This window comes from Athene cunicularia (assembly GCF_003259725.1).
Source record: "Athene cunicularia isolate RWA chromosome 3 unlocalized genomic scaffold, athCun1 chr3_part1, whole genome shotgun sequence".
Lineage (NCBI taxonomy): Eukaryota > Metazoa > Chordata > Aves > Strigiformes > Strigidae > Athene > Athene cunicularia.
In genome coordinates, this window is record NW_020799097.1 from 58306651 (window position 1) to 58328164 (window position 21514).

Here is a 21514-nt window from a genome sequence, read left to right on the forward strand (position 1 = left end):
TGATAAGGCACTGCTGGGTAATAGCTTTCCTCATCACTTTTCTTGGACCTAAGTTTTGTCTACATTGCACTCATCTTGGATGCTCTCGATTTTTCTCAACAAATTGGAAGCAAATTTTTTTGGTATAACTGAGTTATATTTTGATACATTCAGCATAAGTATTTTAATGAAGTTTTGGAATTCTGTTTCCAGGATGAAGTTTGAAATTTTGATATATTTTCTTTTCAGTTCCTCCCTTTCCTTGGCAATCCCCTGCTAACATTAGATTAAAGTATTTGCCTTTCTGAATTGTAGCCTAAATGGTTACAGCTGTTGAATCATCCCAGACTAATCAGGATGAATTATGGTATCTGATATTTGAACAGACTTAGCTCTCTCTTTGCTTAGCTTTGTAAATCACTTTGCCTATGTCTATACAACCTTTGACACAAAACCATGCTCATAGCATGCTCCCTGACACAGCTGCCTCCCAGGCGGCTCATGGATGGCCCTTCTGGGCAAACCAGGTGGTGAGATCAAGGCTGTGGGATGCCACCTGTTGGGACGGTCTCCAAGATTGCCTGGGGCCACCCTTGCAGATTGGCTGCCTCTCCGTGGGAACTGCAAAGCTTGTGCTGTGGTCAGCCACAGGATGGTTCTCCAGGCTGTGCCCCATGGAATAGTGAGATCCAGTGACAGCAACCAAGACCACTCAAGAGTCCAGATCACCTGAAACATCCATAACGAGGAGGCAGGTTCATGGTCAAGCTGGGAAGTTGAGCCAGTTGGCAATGGTCAGCCTCAGGCACAGCTGCAAATGTCACTCAGGAAGAAATCAAGGGTGAAAGTCTGAGCTTAAAAGCAGCTCTCAAGGAAAGAAGGGTAGAAACTTGCTTCTCACAGCTCCTTCTCCATGGCTCTCTGGCTCAAGGCCGTATAGTTGTCTCAAAAGCTGGCCCTAAGAGTAGGCAGCCAGGCCCTAGCAAAGAGGAAGGGGCGAAAGAGAGTGCACCCAGGGCCCTGAGAAGCAATATAGCCTTGCCCTTGGAGATAGCTGGATATAAGATACTTGCAACATGGCTCTCCCATGCTAAAAACAGGTTTGCCAATATTTTGCACTGCACTTGGAAAATTCAGCACAGCATGTATATGCTAAACTTTCTTATTTTACATCATATTGCCTTTCAAAGCACAACTGGACCTGGCTTAAGACCACTTGGCTTTGTGAGTCATAAATCTGTATAGTACAGAACATACCCCAAGACTAACAAATAACTTTAATCAAGCTTTGAATACTTGCACATAACAAGTAATTGATACTTTCTACATGCTGCTAGATTCCCCTGAGAGTGATTCACAATTCTTACACCCTAAAAACACCCAGAAGTCCAAGTTTTCTCAGATGGATTGCATAAGTGCTGTGTTTCTCTTCTTTACCATATTTAACTATGGTAATGATATGGAAGATCTTGCATTTGAGGTAAAGGATCAAAACACTGGCTATTTGGGTGGCACTGATTGGACACACCTCAAGTATCTGCTGTGCAATTATTCCATCTTCCCTGCCTAAATGTTGAGTTTTGAACTCTGAGGTGCTGGGACTGCACTGCTACATTTTTCTTTTTATTTATAGGCTACATTGATATTGCTGGTGATATTCACACCAAAGAGTGCCTCCTGACCAAATGTGGTGGATTGGCCTGTTTCTGCATTGTTTAAGTCTTGGCCATTTGGAAGGATAGGTCCTGTTCTTGTGGTACAACAGCAATGTGCACTGTGCTACAAGTACAACCTCTTCCTCCCTTGTGCACAGACACCATTGGTCATGCTAATAACTATGACAATCTTCACTCCTCTCAGAAGGTATGAGGCCTGCTTCATGCGAGACTTGGAGAGAGACACGTACCAAGAAAAACAGAACTGGGATGGATGATGGTCACCCTGTCCATACCCCAGCGTGAACCGGACCCAGTCTGTGCTTAGATTTTTCAGCTGAAAGAACTGCTGACAAATACTAAAGCAGAGAATGAATGCAGACTATGCTGTATTCAGGGTGAATGTGGAGCTGGCATAGGGATGTTGATTAGTATTGCACAAAGTGGTTCCATAAGGTCCCTGACTTGCAGTGAGAGAGGGGCTCTGGCATACATGTACACTGAGTGTTTGTAAGGGGAAATCCAGTTCAAACAACGGTCAGCATATGCCTAGGGAAAAACAAGTAAATATGAGCATGCCCTGAGGACTTCCAGTGTTATACTATCACCAGACGAGAGATTTCCTGAATCAAATGGAGTTTCTACGTATTTAGTAACTTGCAATGGATTTTTCTTCCATGAACTGGTCTAGTGTCACCTCAAACCCATTTGTGTACAACATCCACTGCTGCCTATATTGCATGAGGAACCACACTCTCACATTTGTTTGCATCAGAATTCACATCTTATTTGACACCTTCCTGGTGTTGCACTGGAGAAAATAGTGAGCAGCTGATCCCTATTCACCTCTATGCCCCTTATGATTCTGTAAACTCTTCATATTTACCTTCAGTGGTCTCTTTTCCAGAATAAAGACGACTGGTTTACTAAGTCATTCTGTGTACCTTTAAATGATCTTCAAATGAGCTACCATTTAAAAATCTAATTTTTTTCAGTTCTGTTGTTTATAAGCAATTTATGGTTTCTCTGGATAATTAATCTTTCATGGATGTAGAGCCACCACCGTTAAAGGTCATCTCCTTGCGCTGACTCTACTTACACAGAAAAATATCCACAGCATTATCACTTCAGAGGAAATTGTTTATGATATCCTCTGAACTTAGTTGTAAACGGGGGTAATAAGAATCTTTTATCCCTATACCACAAAGATGTTCCTATTTCTATAAACTTGGAGGCTTCCTGTAATGCAGTACAATAATTTCACAGATTAATAGAGCATTCTCTTGTGTCTGGTTTGAAGCAACATACTAGTAAAAAAAGAGCATGTCTAAAACTCTTGGAAGGTACAGCTTGAGCTACAGCAAGCATAATCCAAGTGCCTGCACATGTTTGCTTGCGTTGTTTCTCTTGCAGAAATTGCAATAACCGTATCATGTACATGTGAGCATTCAAGAAGGTTTCAGAAATAGTGGTTCAAGTGCTGGTGGTTCAAGTGCTGCTGCCCATAAATGACATTACCTCCTTTGACTCATATTTACTGTCCTTGAGCCTTCTGTTCTGATATTTGCTCATTTGTAAATGTAAAGCCCCACTGTCAAAGATCTATAAGGATGATCTAAGTGATTTCCTTAACCTCAGTAGGCTAAAGGATGCATTTTGTATGATCAGACTGTATTTTTTATAAATGGTGTTTCTTTTTATTGCCATGTGAAGCTCTATTGATTTTGTCTCTTTAATGGTATGATATGTAAATCATCTTGTTGGTGCCAACATCCTAAGAAATAGGTATGTGAAAGATCTTTTGCAATTAATACTTCTTGCCCTTTGACCATTAAAAAAACAAAACAAACAAACAAAAAATCCTCCTGTAGCTATGATGTGATCTGTTTAACTCAACGGGGGGTTTCCAGGACTTGGGTGAATTTTAACCATCCATTTTGACATAAGTCAAGCTGTGCAAAGCAATGAAATTCTGATTGCCATGTGGTGAGACGACTGGATAGTGTTACAGTTCCCTCATTAAGAGGTACTGGAGTTAAGCAGGGGGAGTTGAACTTTCCTCTGTATTAAAATAACAAGTGTGGGAGACTAAGAGAGCAAACTGGAGTAAGGGAGTTCACCTTATAACAACAAAGACTTAACATGCAGTATATCAAGTCTCCTGAACTTTGTCCTGCTTGGTAGTTTATCAGACAACCAAGATGAATAAAATAGCAAAGGATGATTTAAAACTGTCCTGATTTCAATCTTCTGGCCTAATTTTCAGCTTCATTCTTTTTCTGTTCTGTCATTTCACTGCTGTGTGTTCCTGCCCCTCAAGAGATGTTCACAGTCTTAGAGTTCAAAACACATACAGATATCATTAGTAAAATAAAACACAGTGAAGATGGGTAAGATGTAAGGCAGGAATTTTGCTAACCTAATGATGATTTCCCCTTTTTCAGCACTGTATCCAATTTACACTAAAAAAGAAACTTCTCAAATAGTCTCCACTAATTCTTTTTGTAGACGTTACCAATACTTAACCACTGTTAAAACCCATGACAATATATCTGTGGCTTTTTGCAAACAGCATATAATTTTCAACCCACCAAGACATGAACAAACTTTATAATATGAACTGACAAATTTTATAGAAAGTCTGAATGAAAATTGGAAGAGTAACATTTCAGTTCACAAAGTTAACATCAGCATATTATGATTGTGGGGCGCTGGTTCCCGAAAAAGAAAAAGACACCACAACTCAGAAGACCAACGTTCAACCTTGCTGAATTACTTAGAAACGATCAGTCCCACAATAGTTTGCCCTGGAAAAAAACAAATGATTGCAGACTTGATGTTGAGGCAAAATCAAGACACTGAGAAACACTTCTGTCGATTACAGCTCCATGCAAGTTAGTCAAGGAAAATAATTATGCAGTAAGTGAGCAGTGGAACTGGTGAAACTTGGTTTCACAAGGAATTGTGTCCCAGGTTCTGTCTTACTCTCCTTGGGAATTGCAGCTCCGTCTCAAATCTCCTATTCTTTCTTTCCCATGTGCTCAGGCTCCGTTACAGCCATGCATGCACTGACTGGCTCCTCTATATGCATAGATTGATTAGATGTGTATATCTTCTTGGTTGAGCTGTAGCAGTCTTTTATATAGAGACATGATTAATTCAAGGTTTTATAAGTATTTTTGTGAGGATAGTAAAGTGCAGAGTGGGATACTGCAGTTTATGAAGAGAAAACATACACAGTGGTAGAGAAGGAAAAGCTTGAGCAAAGCACCAGTTTTCCCAGTCAGACCCTATGCCTTGCTAATGGGGCCTGCAACAGCAGCTGCAAGGGTCCTCTTCTCTTCTGCCATGCAATCTTGAACAACACACAGGGATTTCATATCTTCATGTCTAAAATGTGCCATGGAGTTAGAAGTCAGTTACAGAGGCATGATGAGCAGACTAGAGCACAATCTTAATCACATCTTCTCTTCCAAGAAAACAGAAACATTTTGCTCAGTGATACTCCCTCAATGCTTGGAATCACTGTTTCCTAAACAATTTATTCACTTGTGGGTTAGATAGGCTAATGTCTGGGCTAATAGCCAGAGTATAAAGGGGAAAAAAGCAGTCATGCACTTAATTTTTCCTTCCTAAATTATCTGCTTTTTGATTGTCTTGGTGTTTCATTGTGGCAATTGTATGGCTGTCCAAGTACTTAGCCCTGACATGCAATGTTTCTTAAGAATGTAAATTACTTGGATAAGGGACTTCATGCTTCTCTATGGCACCTAATACAATAGGGCATAAGAGTGGTTTTAACTTCTGGATACTACAGCAACATAAATATTTAACTGTTACTCTATTATCCTGTATGTTTGAAGTTTGGCCCATGTAGATCCTCTCAGCAGTCAGCAGGATCTGTAGTGAGGACACAAAATAATACGTTTCTCCAAAAGAAAAAGAAGGTATTCTCCATTGCCTTGGGTAACATCACCTGATAAATTCACTGCAGGCACTTCCAAACATATTGTGTGACTGGACTTATCTGTGGTGTAACTAGGAAAAACAGAGAAATTTTTAGCCTGTATGCTTGACCTAGTGAATTCTTACAACCTAACATAAGCCCCAATTCAGCAAGGTACTTAAGCACATACCTAAATACCCACATGAATAAAGTCAGCCACACTTTTAAGTGTCTTGTTGAATCTGGGCCATTACAGAAGCTGAACACATCAAGCAACTACCCACATCAAGTTCCAGTAAAAGAAAATTGATTTCCAGAGTGTATTCCCTCTGGCTGTTAACACTGAAGAAGAGTGAGTGATAAAATTTCTGCTGCTTCTTCTTCTTGGATAAAGGCTGTGAATGTACTTGCTTTCACTGAAATATTTTCTCTCTGGCATTAAAAATGATTTGCGAATTTTGGGAACTAGACCAGATAATGTGAAATAAAGATCCATGGGTTTTGGTACTATTTAGTCCCTTAACCTTTTATAATATCAGAAATAGTCAAATAGGAAGATCTTAATAAATATATTAAATAATGAAAGAGATGAAAGTTAGTAACAGGAAAGCCTGTTGGATCTGGTTGAACTTTGTGGCATGTCTGTTCTTTAAGTGGTTTTGCAGTCTGTGGACTAGTCCTACTTTTATATGTGGAGCCTACAGCTTCAGGAGTGAGGAGACACTGCTCTGGAATATAATGGTCAGTTAGCCAGTGACTGGTCAGTATTTTGATGTGTGTTTTGTTGCCATTTTGAAAAACATCAGTGCATTACAATTGCCTAAGTTATCGCTTACAGATGCTTCATGGATGCAATACAGAAGACTCTATCTGTAGATCAACAATTTATCATACATTCAGAGATAAGTGGAAATTTGGACCACAGCCTTTTAAATTTTTTTAAGGTGACTAAACTTCTCCCTTAAAGTACATTGAGTGCTATCTTGGGATTTATACTAGCCCTATTGTTCCAGGGCATGAACACAGCAAAACCACTGCCTTTAATGAAATGATTATTTGCAGTGCATTATAAAAGAGTCTGATTATGTGAAAATGTTAATTCAGAATGCCCTCTAACTGGAATCTATGATCAAACACTATTGCAGTGTATATGATTAGATAGATCATCACTTTACTACTACTACACATAGGTACAAAAAAATACTTTGACTACTAGCCATGAAGGAGTCAGAATGAATCCTCAGAACATTAAGTCTTCTGGATATTGTTGCTGAGAGAAAACATCAGGCTTATTTTAAAATTATATTTTTTCTGACTCAGTTTAGTGTGATCTGCATTCACCTGCCCATCTTTAAAAGTGTCTCCAGGTAAACCTGCTACTAGATCAGAAAATAGAGCTATTCTAACGTTGTATGGATCTCAGAGAAATCTTGCTATTCAGCTGTGTAGACAAATGCTTGGTTACAGGAATGCAGCAGCACTATCATTGCTGGTTTATCTGCATTGTGATAGTGCCTATGGACTGGGGAATCATTATACTCTGTTCTAGCCAAATACAGTAACATGGCAGTCCCTTCCCAAAAGGGCTTAATCATCCATTTAAAGCAATGATTTAATCAGTGTGTTGAAAGCAGTGATGATAGTAAAAGAAAAACCAGCCTGCATGGTTTCTTATTATATGCCATTTTTATATATAACGCAGACATAAAAAGCTAAGAGATATTAATGACTCTTTGAATGGGATGATAGCTGGGTAACTTCAGGGCTTTGATAAGAAAGTGACCTTGTGGATTATGTATAGCTGTAAATGACTGCCTGAGAGAGAGGGTGAAATGATTTGGACTATAAAAATTGCAGAAAACACTTATTTTCCACACTTCTTCAGCAGAAGTTCTCTTGCTTGGATCTACTTGGGTTTCTCTAGAGTGGCCCAAGCTATATCTATGCCTTCATACTCACATCTATGAACAAAGTCACTCTTAAGTTACTCTTTTATCAAAATTTTCAGTACAGCAATTTTTTATGTAGGGCATAGTCAATCCCCTCAGACACCTAAGGGACCAGAAGTATCTCCGCACTGGCAGCCAAGACAGACCTCATTCCTTACTTCCCTGGTCTTAAATCAGACCTGAAGGGCTTCGTTTTGTATCTCCTTACTGACTTACTGGTCTAGGGAGACCATTCCTCTGAGGGACTTTGTTTCTGTGTTGAGCACTAGTAGCTATCATTGACTTTGAGAAACAGCAGCTTGAAAAACTGGACTACTGTGAGGCTGAGCAACGACTTTGATCTCAGCTTGTCAAGTCATGTTCATCTGTCTTATTATGAAACCTGAGCACATAACTTAGTTTCCCATTTTACAGTTATGCAATGTTTTCTTAAGACCATTATTTGAACCTTCCTCTGAGTTGTGAATTAAAAGGTAATGCAAAGGTAAGATCCATTTCACAATTCCCAATGAACGGGAAGATTTCTGGACATGAAAGGAACTGGCCTCACATTTTTTGGCTGGGGACTCCTGAAACCAGATGGTATAGATTTTGTACCTAAGCTTATTCAGCGTTTACTGCTGGCTGCTATATTAGTCCTGGCAGCTGCTTGAAAACCTCCTATCCCCCTGAAAATTAACACCTGGTTTCAGAAATACTGAAGTACAAGTGATGGAAAAACTATCTAGCTCCATAAGAGGAAAATTCATGCATTATTAAATGGAAACTTGTTATCCAGAAGTAACTCCTCTTCTAGAAGCTGCAAAAGGTAAATCTACTGAAAAAGGTAATCTTGTCTCATGGAAACAATTTCTAAAAATTTAACAAATTTAAAGTGTCTGTAAGCATATTCACATAAATAAATATTACTATGCATGGTTTAAATATCTGGAAACTAAACATGAACTTAAACAGTGTTATCAGACTTGGACATCTGTCTCCACAGACCTTAAGTAGTACTTCAAAGTTTTCAATCTTGATTAACTCTTATACAACGTTTGTTATTAAGTATGTCTGCAGGTGTTCAGATTTAGGGTAACACTTGGGTCTTAATATCTTAGAGTCTGCAAAGTGAGGATCATGATTTCTGTATCAACTTGATTGTAGTTTTGTGATGTCTAGATACTTGTTTGTAAAGGTCTGATAAGTGTGAAAGCCATCAATGTATGTGTGTAGGGAAAAAAAAAGGGCTTAGATCTTACAAAAGGATTGAAGCGCCTTCTATTTTGCTTATTTCAGGAGGAATTAAGAACCATTCTGGTAATTTTTAAAAAAATATAATCTTAGATCAGAATTAATCCACCTCAATCTTAGAAAATAGATTTTAAGTATGTGAATGTTGAAGGTCTCTTTTTGAAATCCTGTTTCCTTAAAATCTGAATATCCTCCTACGCCTGCTCAAGCAGTGCCGCACACACCTCAAGGCAGCCCTGACAAACTGTCAAGTGCAATGAATGCCAAGCCCATGGAGCTCATGCCTCGGAGACTGCAAAGATTTACAGGTTCCTGCCCATGGGGTGTTGTTCCTTTTATATACTCCAACATTTTTTCAGCTGAACCTGCAGTTAGGGGGAATACGAGGAGAGTTAAGGTGTTATTGCTGCCTTGAGGGTGTGGGAAATTCTCCTTTTGTCCTTCTCCTTTCCACTTTTTGTCTCCTGCCCATGATCAACTCTCTGCACCTCAGACTGTCTCTAAAGATTTTGACAGTGCAGTATGCACTTCTGCCACCTTTTTAGGTAGGTAATAGAAGACTTATATTTTTTGGCTCTCCACACCGCTTCTTTTGAGCACATGGGCACGCACATGTCAGGCAGTGACTTAAATTTACAGAACTTTACACAACTCGATTTTGAACTAAGCACCTATTTTTGACTGCTAATATATGTCATTCAGTTAAGACCTCAGAGAGCTTAACCACCACCATTAAATTTACACTGTCTTTAGTTTGCAAAGTTTAATGTGGTCGAAATCATGTTTAAAACACACTTTAGCACTACAAATCAAACTTTTAGATAACCTGATAGGAAAAACACATGCTTTTTCTTAATAGCTGCAATTGCTCTTCCAGCTGTGCAATATGTCCAAGTACTGATACAGGGGTTGGTGTTTGGCTCTGCATCTGCTCACAGAAGACATACACATTCCTGAGTTGCATTTGAGCACACTGTTTTACCAAAATGGACTTGAGCTGCACATGAAAGCAACAGAGAAGGTAGAGAGTGGTACAGTTTTGTAGCACGTATTTGCAAGAATGCCTCTCCAGCACTCTTGTCCTTGCACTCCACTGTGAACTATGTTTTCTATTTTGGCTTTGACATGTGAATGAGTGCTAGTGCTCAGTCCATGTTTTCCTTGCCAGATATTTTACTGATCTCTGGAGTAAGTGGACAACTACTCATGCAGCTATTGAGGATTCTTTTTTAAGCATTTCTGTTGTGCTTCATTTGGCAGTCAGTGGGAGAAGACATCTTGTAAAAGACAAGCTGTCTTTATTTAACATATTACATAGTGAAGATATTGATTTACAAAGATAATAGATGCTGAGGTTGCATCTAATCCTCCAGAATTCAGAAAAGATTCTGATTCTTTTGCAGACTGTAGCTTTTATTTGAGTAACAAGAACGACTGGTTGCATTTCAAACATGAACTTTATTAACAAGAAATGCAATACATGAATGTGTATTAAACTTATATCTCACTAACTTCTGACCATATTGCTTTATAGAACTGTATGACCTGAAAAGGTCCAAGTCTCTGAGACACAAATTAGATCTCACAGGCATTTTATGTCTTAAGCTATATTTGTATCTTTGTTTGCATCTAAGAGGAAAAACTATTGCAAGTGATTGGAAACCACCTGACAAAATCTATTCATGTATTTCCTGATGGGAGGAAGAATTAACCAGGGAGTGGAAAGGTTAGCCACCAGCACTTAGTATCCTTAGTATCCTCATTGTATTTTGTATAGGGTGAGAACTAATTTTCAGATTCTTATTAAACTTTAAAGATTTGAGGAATATTTGGGATCACATGATGCTCTTCATGTATTGAAAAACGTATTAAAATATTAACATTTTATTTAGATTTGGAAAAGGATCTATATGTTCTATCTGCTTAGAGCAATGGCTTTCAGGAGGTGCCATAAGGAGAGGATTTTCTGTTCATGTGTACAAAGATTTGTTGACCTTAGCAGGTGACAGACAAATCAGTGCTGATAATGAAAAAACAGTACTTGTGATATTAATGCATTTATTTGGTTCCATTGATGTATGATATGCCAGAATATAGGTAATGCTGTATAAATCTACATTAATCATCCAGTCATGCATATAGCAATTCATATGCCTGATAGGTTCAGACAGTGATTTTCTATGTGTAATACTCCACACTCATGTATCAGAGAAATGCTAGAACTGGAAATCTACAATCAAATCTTCCCAAATTCAGAACTTCCAAACTCAATCTCATACTTTGATATGAGTAGGTATTCATGGGCTCAGAATGCAGAAGTTCCCAGTTAATTGATAAATTCAGTTTTATATACATATGGATCAGTGTCCCCAGAGGAACACAATCTAAATCAAAGCTCTGGATCCAGACACTGCTGCTAGAAGAATTTAGATCTTTCACATGTACAGCTATACAAATACATACAACACGTTCTCCCATGAATTTATGTTCATACCCATAGCCATTTACTTGCAAGTTTAATTTTGTTGCTGTGCTACTCTGCTATTGTTTCCCATTGGAGTGAGGTAAAGTAAAATTTTCAAATAAAACAAATTCATGGAAGATTTAATAAATTTCTTATCCTGTGCTTGCCTCCTGACATCAAGCAACTCTGAGAGGCAAACAGCATGATTCTGAGCTCTGCTTAAAAACTGAGAACAATTTAGTTCCACAGTTGATACTGTCTAAACAAAACCAATGCAAAGCAATGCATGAACAAAAATAATTGTTTACAATGGCTGAAGTGCAGGGCAGGGCCTGTGGACCAGACTCTGTATCCTCAATTGCCAAATGGTACTTTCTACACTCTTCTATATGATACCTTTGTGGTGAGTACATTTGTCCTGGAACAATGGGAGCTTCAGTCCATTTCCTCCTTAAATTTTGGGAGAAGACTGCATTCCCCACCTCCCAGAAGCATGCCCCAGCCACCAGGCTATGGACAATCAGAGACATTTACTTGCCATTCTGCCTGTTGAAATACTGTTGCTGTAGCAGAGCATGATTGAGGACTAGAAAGAAAAAGCACAAGCAGCTGAGATCCATGTTCTGGACCCTGTTCCTGGCTAGTTGGAGCACAAAATAAAACCCAGAAACATTCCTGATATGGACCAGCCTCCTTTTTGAGTGTGAACATTGAGCTTTTCTAATTTTGACATGCAACTTCTTGTTTAGGATGCTTTCAGCCCCATTGACAAACATTCTGCAATTTTTACTGCATTATTCCATAGCTACAGTTACAGTATACTAAAACAGAGAAGGGACAGGCACAAAGTCTGACATGCAATAGTAGTAACTGCTCTGTTCATAGCATGAGACTAGCAGGCACAGCTCTGGCCTCAGACAACAAGCACTCTCCCAGCCAACTCCTGGACACAGCCCAGAGGATGGTGCATGGCAGGGTTTGTCCCCAAAAGTGGAGACTGACTAGATCACCTTATATTTAGAACAGGAGAATTTAGCCATAGGTACCTGAGGTATAACCTCTTGCTCTCAGACCCAAGACTAGGGATATGCTGTAGTTGGGAACTGTCAGTGTTAGGTCAATGGTTGGACTGGATAATCTTCAAGGTCTTTTCCTTGAATACTCTGTGACTAGGCCTAACATTATACTCATAGGTAAGATCTAGCCTATGAGATCAAAAAGGAGAGTCTTATTCTGAATGAACAACCAGATTCTGCTGTTTGGGTCTACTAAAGGCAACTGACTTACAAATAAAGGAAAAAAAAAAAAATAAATTGATAAGTAAATCAAGTTGTCCTCTGTTCTGGGAATCACAAAGAAAAGCAGAAAGGCTGTGAACTGTACATCAAGATACTGATGCCTATGGCTTCTTTATACAAACATACGTATTTCAGGACCATATTTCAGGACCCTCACAGCTGAAGGCAAATGAAGATTTGTCATGCACACATAGAATTCACAAGTGTAAGAATTGTGGCAGAAGGCAATTGTTAAATTTATTTTGGAAATAAAAATCAATTTACTTCTTTGTAAAAAAAAAAAATGTAATAGGCAAACCTAATTAAAGTGCAATCCTGGTAATTATTGAAATCAGTAAGAGTTCTGAGTTCACAAGGCACCCAAATTGGATTAATCTGCTCAAAATATAATGTTACAAAGAAACATTTAAAGTCTTTGCGTTTATGAACATGTGTTCTATGGTATAATTTTGTTTAATCTTCAGAGGCCTCTCAGAGGCCTCTAAATTTAATCTTAGACAAACTGGCAAACTTTTGCCTGACTAAAGAATGCCAAATAAAGCCTAAAAAGGGATTGTTAGGATCAGAATAACTCGTCTCCAGCTGCTTTGTTCTGCACTGGTATTGTAAAGATGTCATAAATTCAGCTTAATTGGAGAGTTAAGCTAGGTTTACAGCTGTTTCGCTTACTTATAGCACTACAAAACAGCTGAGCATACCAACGAGTATGTGCCTTCAACCAAATCACATTTACACTAGAACCCTTGACAAAAGAACTGTGTCTAGGTCTGGCTTTCCATAATCTTGCACATGCTTTTTTTTTTTTTTTTTCCCCTTTCTCCTGATGGTTCTCTTCCAGGACACTTTGCATGTACGAGTAGACCTAGCAATATCACTACATCATCAGATAAAAGTGGGAAGAATTCCAGAGAGATACAAACATGTCTTTCAAATCAGCAAATATCTTTATACCAGTTTGAAAAAGATGCTGGGGAAAAAAAGATCCTGATGTCAAGCTTAAGCATATTTTTATTCATTCTTCAAGTCAGGGCAGCATTCAATATCACTGTATTACCATTCAAAAAAAACCCTCAACCCGAAAAAACTGAAAAAGCACACACCTGCCACCTTTTTAGGCAAAGAGCTGCCTCTGAACAGCAATTTCATGTTTTCCTCTGCATTGCTTAATGGCAGCATTGAATAACTGGTTTGTATAGAGGCAAAGAGCCATCAGTCAGGATGGTAACTAGCAACAGTCTGAGGCTACTGACCTGCTCCAAGGGAACTGTTCCACAACACATCTGGAAAACGGCTCATCACTGTTGATATTAAGGAGTCACAGCCCATACCCAGGTGAAGGTACTTAAAAACCTCATTTACTATGAAAAACATCACTGTACACTGAAAAAGCAAGCTTAATCTTTGCTAATATTCAGGCTAGGTAGTCCTAATATACAATACCTATGTGCAAGACCTGGGATAAAGGTGAGAGACCTTAGAGCTGATTTCTGTCTCCCAAGTGTCAGCTAACACTGTAGCATGTTCTTTAAAAAAAATCTTACATTTGTGTTATGATTCCCTCTGTGTTTTTGTGAGGTTAATTTAGTTATAATTGTATTTATGCTGATGCAAGAGGTGTGGCTTTCAGTTTAAAATACGCCTTTTTCTTAGCTTTGTGGTTCTTAAGTTACACTATGTAAGCTCAGGTAGGTAGGCTGATTGTGTCTAGAAAAACAGTATGGCACCTCCATTTATTAAACCAGTTCTACTACATACTCTCCTTCCACATAGATTTCTATTTTTACATCAGGCTTACACAGTAGTCTAGGGTAGATGAAGAAAACTTGATATTGTTTTTCTTTTCCACAGACGACATGGTTATTCTTATGTTAAGGCTCCAATGCAGTTTCTTACAGCAGAGAGCAGCATCTTGCCTCTCTGCAAGGCCACAGCTACAGCTGCTATCTTTTAGTTTTATTAACCTGAAGCGTTACACCCTCGCTATTTTTCTTTGTGTCAAGCACTGTTTGAAGAAAGTGTGTTTGTTCTGTAGGAAAAGAAAAAGATTTTATCAGCAGTTGTTTATTTACAAAACTGTGGTCAAAGTTAATTTATTTAAGCAATACTTACTGGTGTTGTTTTACATTCAAAGAAGTATACACAGTATCTTTCACTCTGTAAACTACCACTTCCATTTCATCACATTTGAAATTGCAAATGTTATCATCCCCAGAAGGCAAAATACTTCTAAACTAATAAAAGAATTTTTAGGTCAATGGATAATTAATGTTTGAAGCCTCTTTCTATACACTATACAGCAACATACTAAAAAAACCTCCAAATCTACATTCCTAAGAATAAAATTTGCAGTTAACTAGCCAAAAAGGAGTGAGTAATTCCTATACTTCACATATTCTCCAAAGAAATATTTTTCCTTTGTCTATGCTACAATTTTAAAAAATTTATCTTTTTCATTTAGGTACCTTCAGAAAGCTGCTGATTCTCAATATAATCTGGAATAGTTTCAATGGTTTTATAATTCACGTATTACTGTGGTTTAAAAAAGGTGTTTGCAAATTTGAAAAAAGCATGACATATTTAGGAAGATTTCTGTGTACTCAAAAGGAATGCAAGCGCTTCTGCAATGACAGAAACTAAAGAGCAATACTGTCATTCTCCAGAGTGTTTATTCTTTACTAGTACAGAAGTAACATTAAAATTTCCAGTCACTTTTAGCTATACTCTATGCATTCCATTCTGCATAGTTTTTATTAGATTAATTTCTTAACATAATTTAGAAGACCAATGATTTTATGTCTGCTTGCTAAAGAAGGTGGATCACTGAGGAACTATTTGTGGTAAACTGTTTGGCATAAATTATATTACCTCATTGTCAGGTGACTGTATTTTCCTTATAGCAGTTAACAAAACCTCTTCACTTCTGAAAATCTGCATCGAAAAAAATATATTCTGATTATAGCCTATTCTGAATTACTCATATTTTATCTGAAATGTTCTTTTTTAACTTCCATATTAGCTATGATGGTAAAAGAAATAAATAGAATATACTTTCTTTTCCCCTCTCCTGTCTTCTTGACTCCAGAACACATACCAACTTTGTGTACTAAAGACCACTCCTATTGCATTATAGGTGTATTTCATGCACCTGAAAGTCAATATTAAATTCTTGTTCCACTATAGATGTCATTCTTCTTTTTTCTACTATGTTCACACATAACAATAATGTTATGGCTTGGCTTCTGTCACATGAAGTGAGATTTAAGTAGTCAGCAATTGATTTAACTCATCTGAAACTTAACCAGTCTGCCACTATATTGGTTCTCTTTGAATTCAGTTTGCTATAATCCATCATATGGTGCATCAGGGCACGTCAGCTGGCAGGCAGGCATCCCACTGGTTATCAGCTACTGTTTATTATTAAAAAAAAAAAAAATTAACTGCATTTTTGGTTTTGGCCTGAGACATACATGTGGTCAGTTGTCCTAATTGACTTTAACATTAATAGCTATGCATGTGCGTCCCTTTGTTTTAGTACATTCACAGGGCATTACCAGGCAGTACCAGGGAAGAACTGGACATATTTCATTTACAGTGGCCTCATGACCACTTCCTCCACTATTGTAGGAGAGCTGTGGATTAGTGACAATCAGAAACAACAGGAACAGGCTAATTTTTCTGCTGTAGGAGTTGATATCTCAAATTGGGATCACCCATTTTCCTCTGCGGCCATGGTGAGAAAACTGGTAGAAAGATGTCTAGCTAAGCAAGCTATTCTGTAGTACATCATTCAGCACTTCAGAGCTGACATAACTTGAAAAAAATCAGTGAAGAGGTAGGAGAAATACTGTTGCATATCAGACTTCTAGGGGTTTCTTTCCGACTGAAGGAAAAGTCAATGGGGAAAAAACACGGTCCTTGTGGGAAGAGAAAGCTAATGTGACTTCTAGCGGGGCCAAAAGGCGTTGCTACCTTTCATGTGAAAAACAAAGCAAAGAAAATTAGGCTCAGGCTTTCTTGTGGTCAACACCTCTGATCTACTCTTCCTAACAAATAAAGTTTAAAAGTTGGCAGTTGAGTAATATGTATCCATCTGTTAATCTCTGAGCTCTCTATTGATGTCCATTACTATTAAACATGTTATGCTAATTAGACGCGTTTTTCAGTAAAGTAAGATCTCAGGAAATGACATTAAGTTTTGTGCTCCCCTTCCTTCTCTATAATACATTTGCAGCAAGTATATTTTTTAAAAGGCAAACAACAGGTATTTTTCAGAATATTGTTTAGGTTTGCAGAAGTTTGTCAAAGAAGGTGGTCTTTTGCAAGTCTGGATTAACTGATCAGAGTAGAAGAGCTGGAAGATCCTTCTGGCTTCTATGTAGTCATGGAAAGCATGACATCTGCAGAGGATAACATTTCCTTCTGAAATCTGGGGGAGGAAATAAAATTAGCATTAAATAGGTATAGTAGATCCAAGAGCAAAATGCAAATAATGTAAAAATCTAAAAAAGTAATGAGAAAAGCTACATGAACAAAGACAAAGTGAATATTTGAGATTTTTTTTGTGTGTTATTTATTAATCTTTATGTAATTAACTGGAAACACCTAAAATAAATAATTTTATTTTACAGAATTAAATAAAGTATTTGATAGATATATATATAGATATATATATATATATATAAATGTGATACTGCATTAAATTACTTCAAAAGTGGTGAAGTTGATACACTTTTAGTTGATGGCATGTCCAGTGCATGAGGAATATCTCTGAAGATAAGAGTGACAATCTGTGATTTATATGCCTTTCCTTTTTTATGAATGCAGGTCCAGCAGTTACAACAGGCAGAGGGTATCTGGCTTGTGGAAGTCAACTGACTTTAGGCAGGTTCTTCACAGCCTGATATTCAGAGAGCTGATATACAGAATGTCCTGAACAATAAAAGTGAAGCTTAAATTGTAAAACGTAAAATCAGCAAACAGTCTGAATTTCCAATATACTTTATGGCATTTTGCCTTTCTTATTTTCCACTGTTCAACACTAGGCCTGAAAATAGATAGAAATAGGACTAAATTGAAAAAAAACCAAACAACCAAACTGTTTAAATAATTGATCCTAGAGACTTATTTCTTCATTAAAATAAAAGGTGAATATCAAACACATCTTTCAGTTCCTAATATTTACTACTGCAATTAAATTATTGCCATTATATTGATAGTGACAGCCACAGGGGAAAAGTTTCTTGTTAGTACTGCCATTTCCACCTCCTTTTCCGAGCAAGAGATTTGTTCCATGGAGGATAGGAAAACATACAATTTGCTCCTTTGTATTCTCTTGTTTCCAGTTTCTCTACAAAAGTATTCAACCACACCTGAATTATCCCACGTACAACAGAAAGAATATACATATGTAACAGGAGAGTCAGTCTATGTACTCCAAACGCTATGATCAAGCCTATCAGCTACATTATAGAAGAGTTTACTTTTGCTGAATTGTTATGTTCTGTTTTAGAGGTATCTTTTCATCACTGACGAAAACATCAAAAGACTTTAGGCTTGACATTCATATCCAGGATAAGTTTCAAAGTCTTTCATCAACCACGGAACCTGGATTAGCACCAGTGAGTATTTAACAGTCTCTACCTACTAGAGAAGAAACCGAGGGACCTTTGGTTTAAAAAGAATCTATAAAATGTGATTATTAATTTCAAGATATCACACATTTAAAGTGGAATTCTTCAGCGTTCTTTGGGAAGGTTAACTATAAAATTATGAATTGATGAAGAGCTGATGAAGAGTCTGACTGAAGATAATGTCAAAAATCCAGAAACAAAATAATTCATAGTTACAAAGGACAGGCTGGGAGAGCCAATTTAACAAGTTAAGATGGGCTTATAGAAGTTTCAGGTCAGAAAGGATATACTGCTTTTCAAATTAATTCCCCAATATTACCCTTGTTTCAATTTACAGTGTATTAGAGGAGTGGATAAAATTAGTCTTTAAATTAATCTCTTTCCTTACAGAAATGGAGAACAAAATGTTTACTGGTTTGCAGTTCAGCAGTGATGGCCCCAAGCTTGGCCTCTTTTTAGTCACTGAAATGTATGGAACTGTTTCAAGAAACCCACATAATTCGGAAACAAAAGTGACAAAACAATGTCACTGAAATTGCCTTTGCTCAAAACCACTGCAAAGGTTGTTTGTTTTCGTGAAGGCAGACCTGGATGGTGACATTTTAATTGCTGAATTTTCCTGGCTTTTATTATCGGTACCAGGCAATGTATTTAGTTGTAAAACACAGTTCAGTATTGCTGGAACACTGGGAAGATGCTGTGCTGCAGCTGAAGTCACAAAACATATCCAGTTCACAAAATGAACTACTGAATGCTTAAAACCTGCAATAGTTAAAAAGTGAAAAATATAAAATTCTTGAAATACTGTTTGAAAATAAGGTAACTGCTTGCAGAAAATGGATGCAAAACTGCTGCAGCTTTTGAACAGGCAAAACACGAAAAACTGCCTATAAGGCACAGAATCGCTTTTTTTATAAAGTCGCATGAGCATGGCAAAATTAACAATTTCAGCTTTCAAGAATTCATTCTCAATTCATTTTGCAGCATTCTTTTAGCAATTTAAATGGTATTCCATAATAGCATTATATACAGAACATTACGGATTCTATCAGAAAGACAGAAAACAGTCATGTTCAAACTCACATTATGTTTCTGATTTTGCAGTTTTCTGTGATTCCCTGTAATGTAATCATTAATCCATGTGCTAATACAAATGAAATCATTATAACAGCTGTGATTTTTATGAAATTTAATAATTTAGTTAACATCATTTTTGTCCATTGCAATGCATAATGTACAGCAGTATAATTGTTTCTTGTTCTACAATATTCCTGTATTAAAATTAAACTATTAAAAATACTATTTACAGAAATATTTACTGATAAAGCGATTAAAATATATATTCAAGGGGAAATTTTAACTACTGAAGTTCATGTTTGTTCAGTAAATCAGAACCTATAATTTAACATTTTTACATCGGACCTCTGTTACCCATTGCTTGAAGTAACTAATGTAATAAATTTTTCAAAACATGAGAAAAAAGGAAATCTGGTAAATAGCTAGATTTAAGACAGCACTTTATAATTATTTTCTGTGGCTAAAACCAAAGAGTAGTCCACTAGAGATATAAAACTATCAAAACCAACAGAAGTCTAATAGTATTAGACTTGATAATAGATTTTATTATTCATTGTCTATATAGCAAGCACATGACTAAAGATACAATTTCTAGAGTCTCAGTATCTGTCGTTTTATGTAGATCACTGCACAGTTTCAAATTTGTGTGAAGTATTCTAATAGTTTTAGACCTATAGTGGAAGTACTTTTGTAACTCATACAGTTTTAAAATTGTTTGCCCATACCAGTTTCCCATAGACAGTGTGAAACTAAGGCCCAATTCTCAGCTCAAGCAAGGTCCGTTGGAGCTACTGATTTCTCCCAGCTGTAGATTTGAATCTGTTGACATGCTGAATTGTTGTTGATCCCAATGCAAGTTTCTATGTGTATATTATGAACATTACCGAATATGACCCTATGTAGCTCCTGAGTCATAGCCGTTAACTGAAAAAACAAATGTTTACTTCTAGCAGTGCTGCTGAGCCATTAACTGTGATTATTATCAAAAAAATCCTGTGTTTTAGTGTGCTTACCCACTCACAGAAAAAATTTTAAGGCCCTGATTTTAAGATCTGCATCGCTGTTGATGATTAATGGCAAGGGACAGTCAAAGCTGAAAGAACAAAGCATGATTTTCAAATACCTGACAGAGTATGAAAAACTGGCAAATCTTAAATTCTCTCCTGCTGTCAGATATCATACTTCTATTTGGACTACATTTTGTGCATATTGCAAAATTAACTAAAATACCAAATCATACAGATTTAAGAACATACTTCAATAAAACTGATTCATATCTGGGCGTGGATAATTTTGATTATATTAAGACAACATATTTATCTTATTGATTTAACTTTTAGATTTGCAAACATCCCATAGGCCAAAGAAAACAAAAAACTAATAAATATGCTGAAAAACTCCATACCTCAGTATGAAATCCTGACCCCTTCTCCAACTAAGTACACACAGTCCAAATACACTGAGAATGCCAAGCTACAGGGGCCCCTCTGTGGGGAAACCTGTACTTCAGTCAGCAGCATCTGTCAGCCTGAAGAGAACTGTAGGGACAGATGCTAGAGGAAGGATGACACTTTAAAGTGGTGGCCGATTTCAAAAGTGTTTCTGTGTACAATTAAGTCAGTGCCATAGTTGTGCTAATGCAGTATTGTATCCGGATTTATATGTGGAACATAACTATCACTCTAGGCTCATTTTAGCATAGGTTTACGGTGCTAATTAGGCTCCCGGTCCTGCAGTCCACACAGACTAGGCCATTTGGTGTCACACATCCAGCAGGGTCACACAAGGCAAGGAAGGAGAGAACAAGTGCTGTAGAACTCTCTACACTTCTGCAGCAAATAAATTCTATCGCGCTCGGGTGACAATTGCCAGTGTAAAATCCACAGGTCTCAGCCTGAGGTTTGTCAGGCAACACCGTGCCCTGACGGGTGCCACGTTCCCTCCGTTTTGGGAAACCCTGCACACGGCAGCGGCCCAGCTCGAAGGCCAGGTAAGGGCAGCCAGGGAACTGCCACGTCCGTTTTCCTTCTCGATTAAAGAAGGCCTGGGTGGAGGTTAGCCAGAGCTAAACCAGCTTCAGTCTGCCTACAAGGGCAGCGGTTTGACACGGGGCGCCTTGCGGGGGGACGGCCCGTCGCGGGGGCCGCCTGGCAGGCGTTCACGTGTCCCGCACCGGCCCGGGGAGCTCGGCTCGCCCCGCACACCCAACTGCCGCGGCGCGACTACTTTTGAGCCGGTAATCTCTGCAGCAGGGACGCGGCAGCCTGCGGCGGCGGCCGAGGG

The 21514-nt window shown here is 37.9% G+C and overlaps 1 protein-coding gene and 1 long non-coding RNA gene across 2 annotated transcripts in view; one reads left to right on the plus strand and one right to left on the minus strand.

The window, feature by feature from the left end:
- Positions 1–619: 619 nt before the first annotated feature.
- On the minus strand, positions 620–20653 carry LOC113478898. The gene is made up of 4 exons (XR_003398155.1): positions 20637–20653; positions 20245–20324; positions 5611–5672; positions 620–708 (listed from the first exon to the last, which is right to left on the minus strand). It is a non-coding gene; the product is annotated as an uncharacterized LOC113478898 (long non-coding RNA).
- Positions 20654–20696: 43 nt separating this feature from the next.
- Positions 20697–21514, plus strand: part of CENPW (centromere protein W) — an 8515-nt gene continuing 7697 nt past the window's right edge. The window contains exons 1-2 of the mRNA XM_026844531.1: positions 20697–20771; positions 20982–21221. Coding sequence (XP_026700332.1) covers positions 20697–20771; positions 20982–21221 — 315 coding nt within the window. The remainder of the gene's footprint in view (positions 20772–20981; positions 21222–21514) is intronic.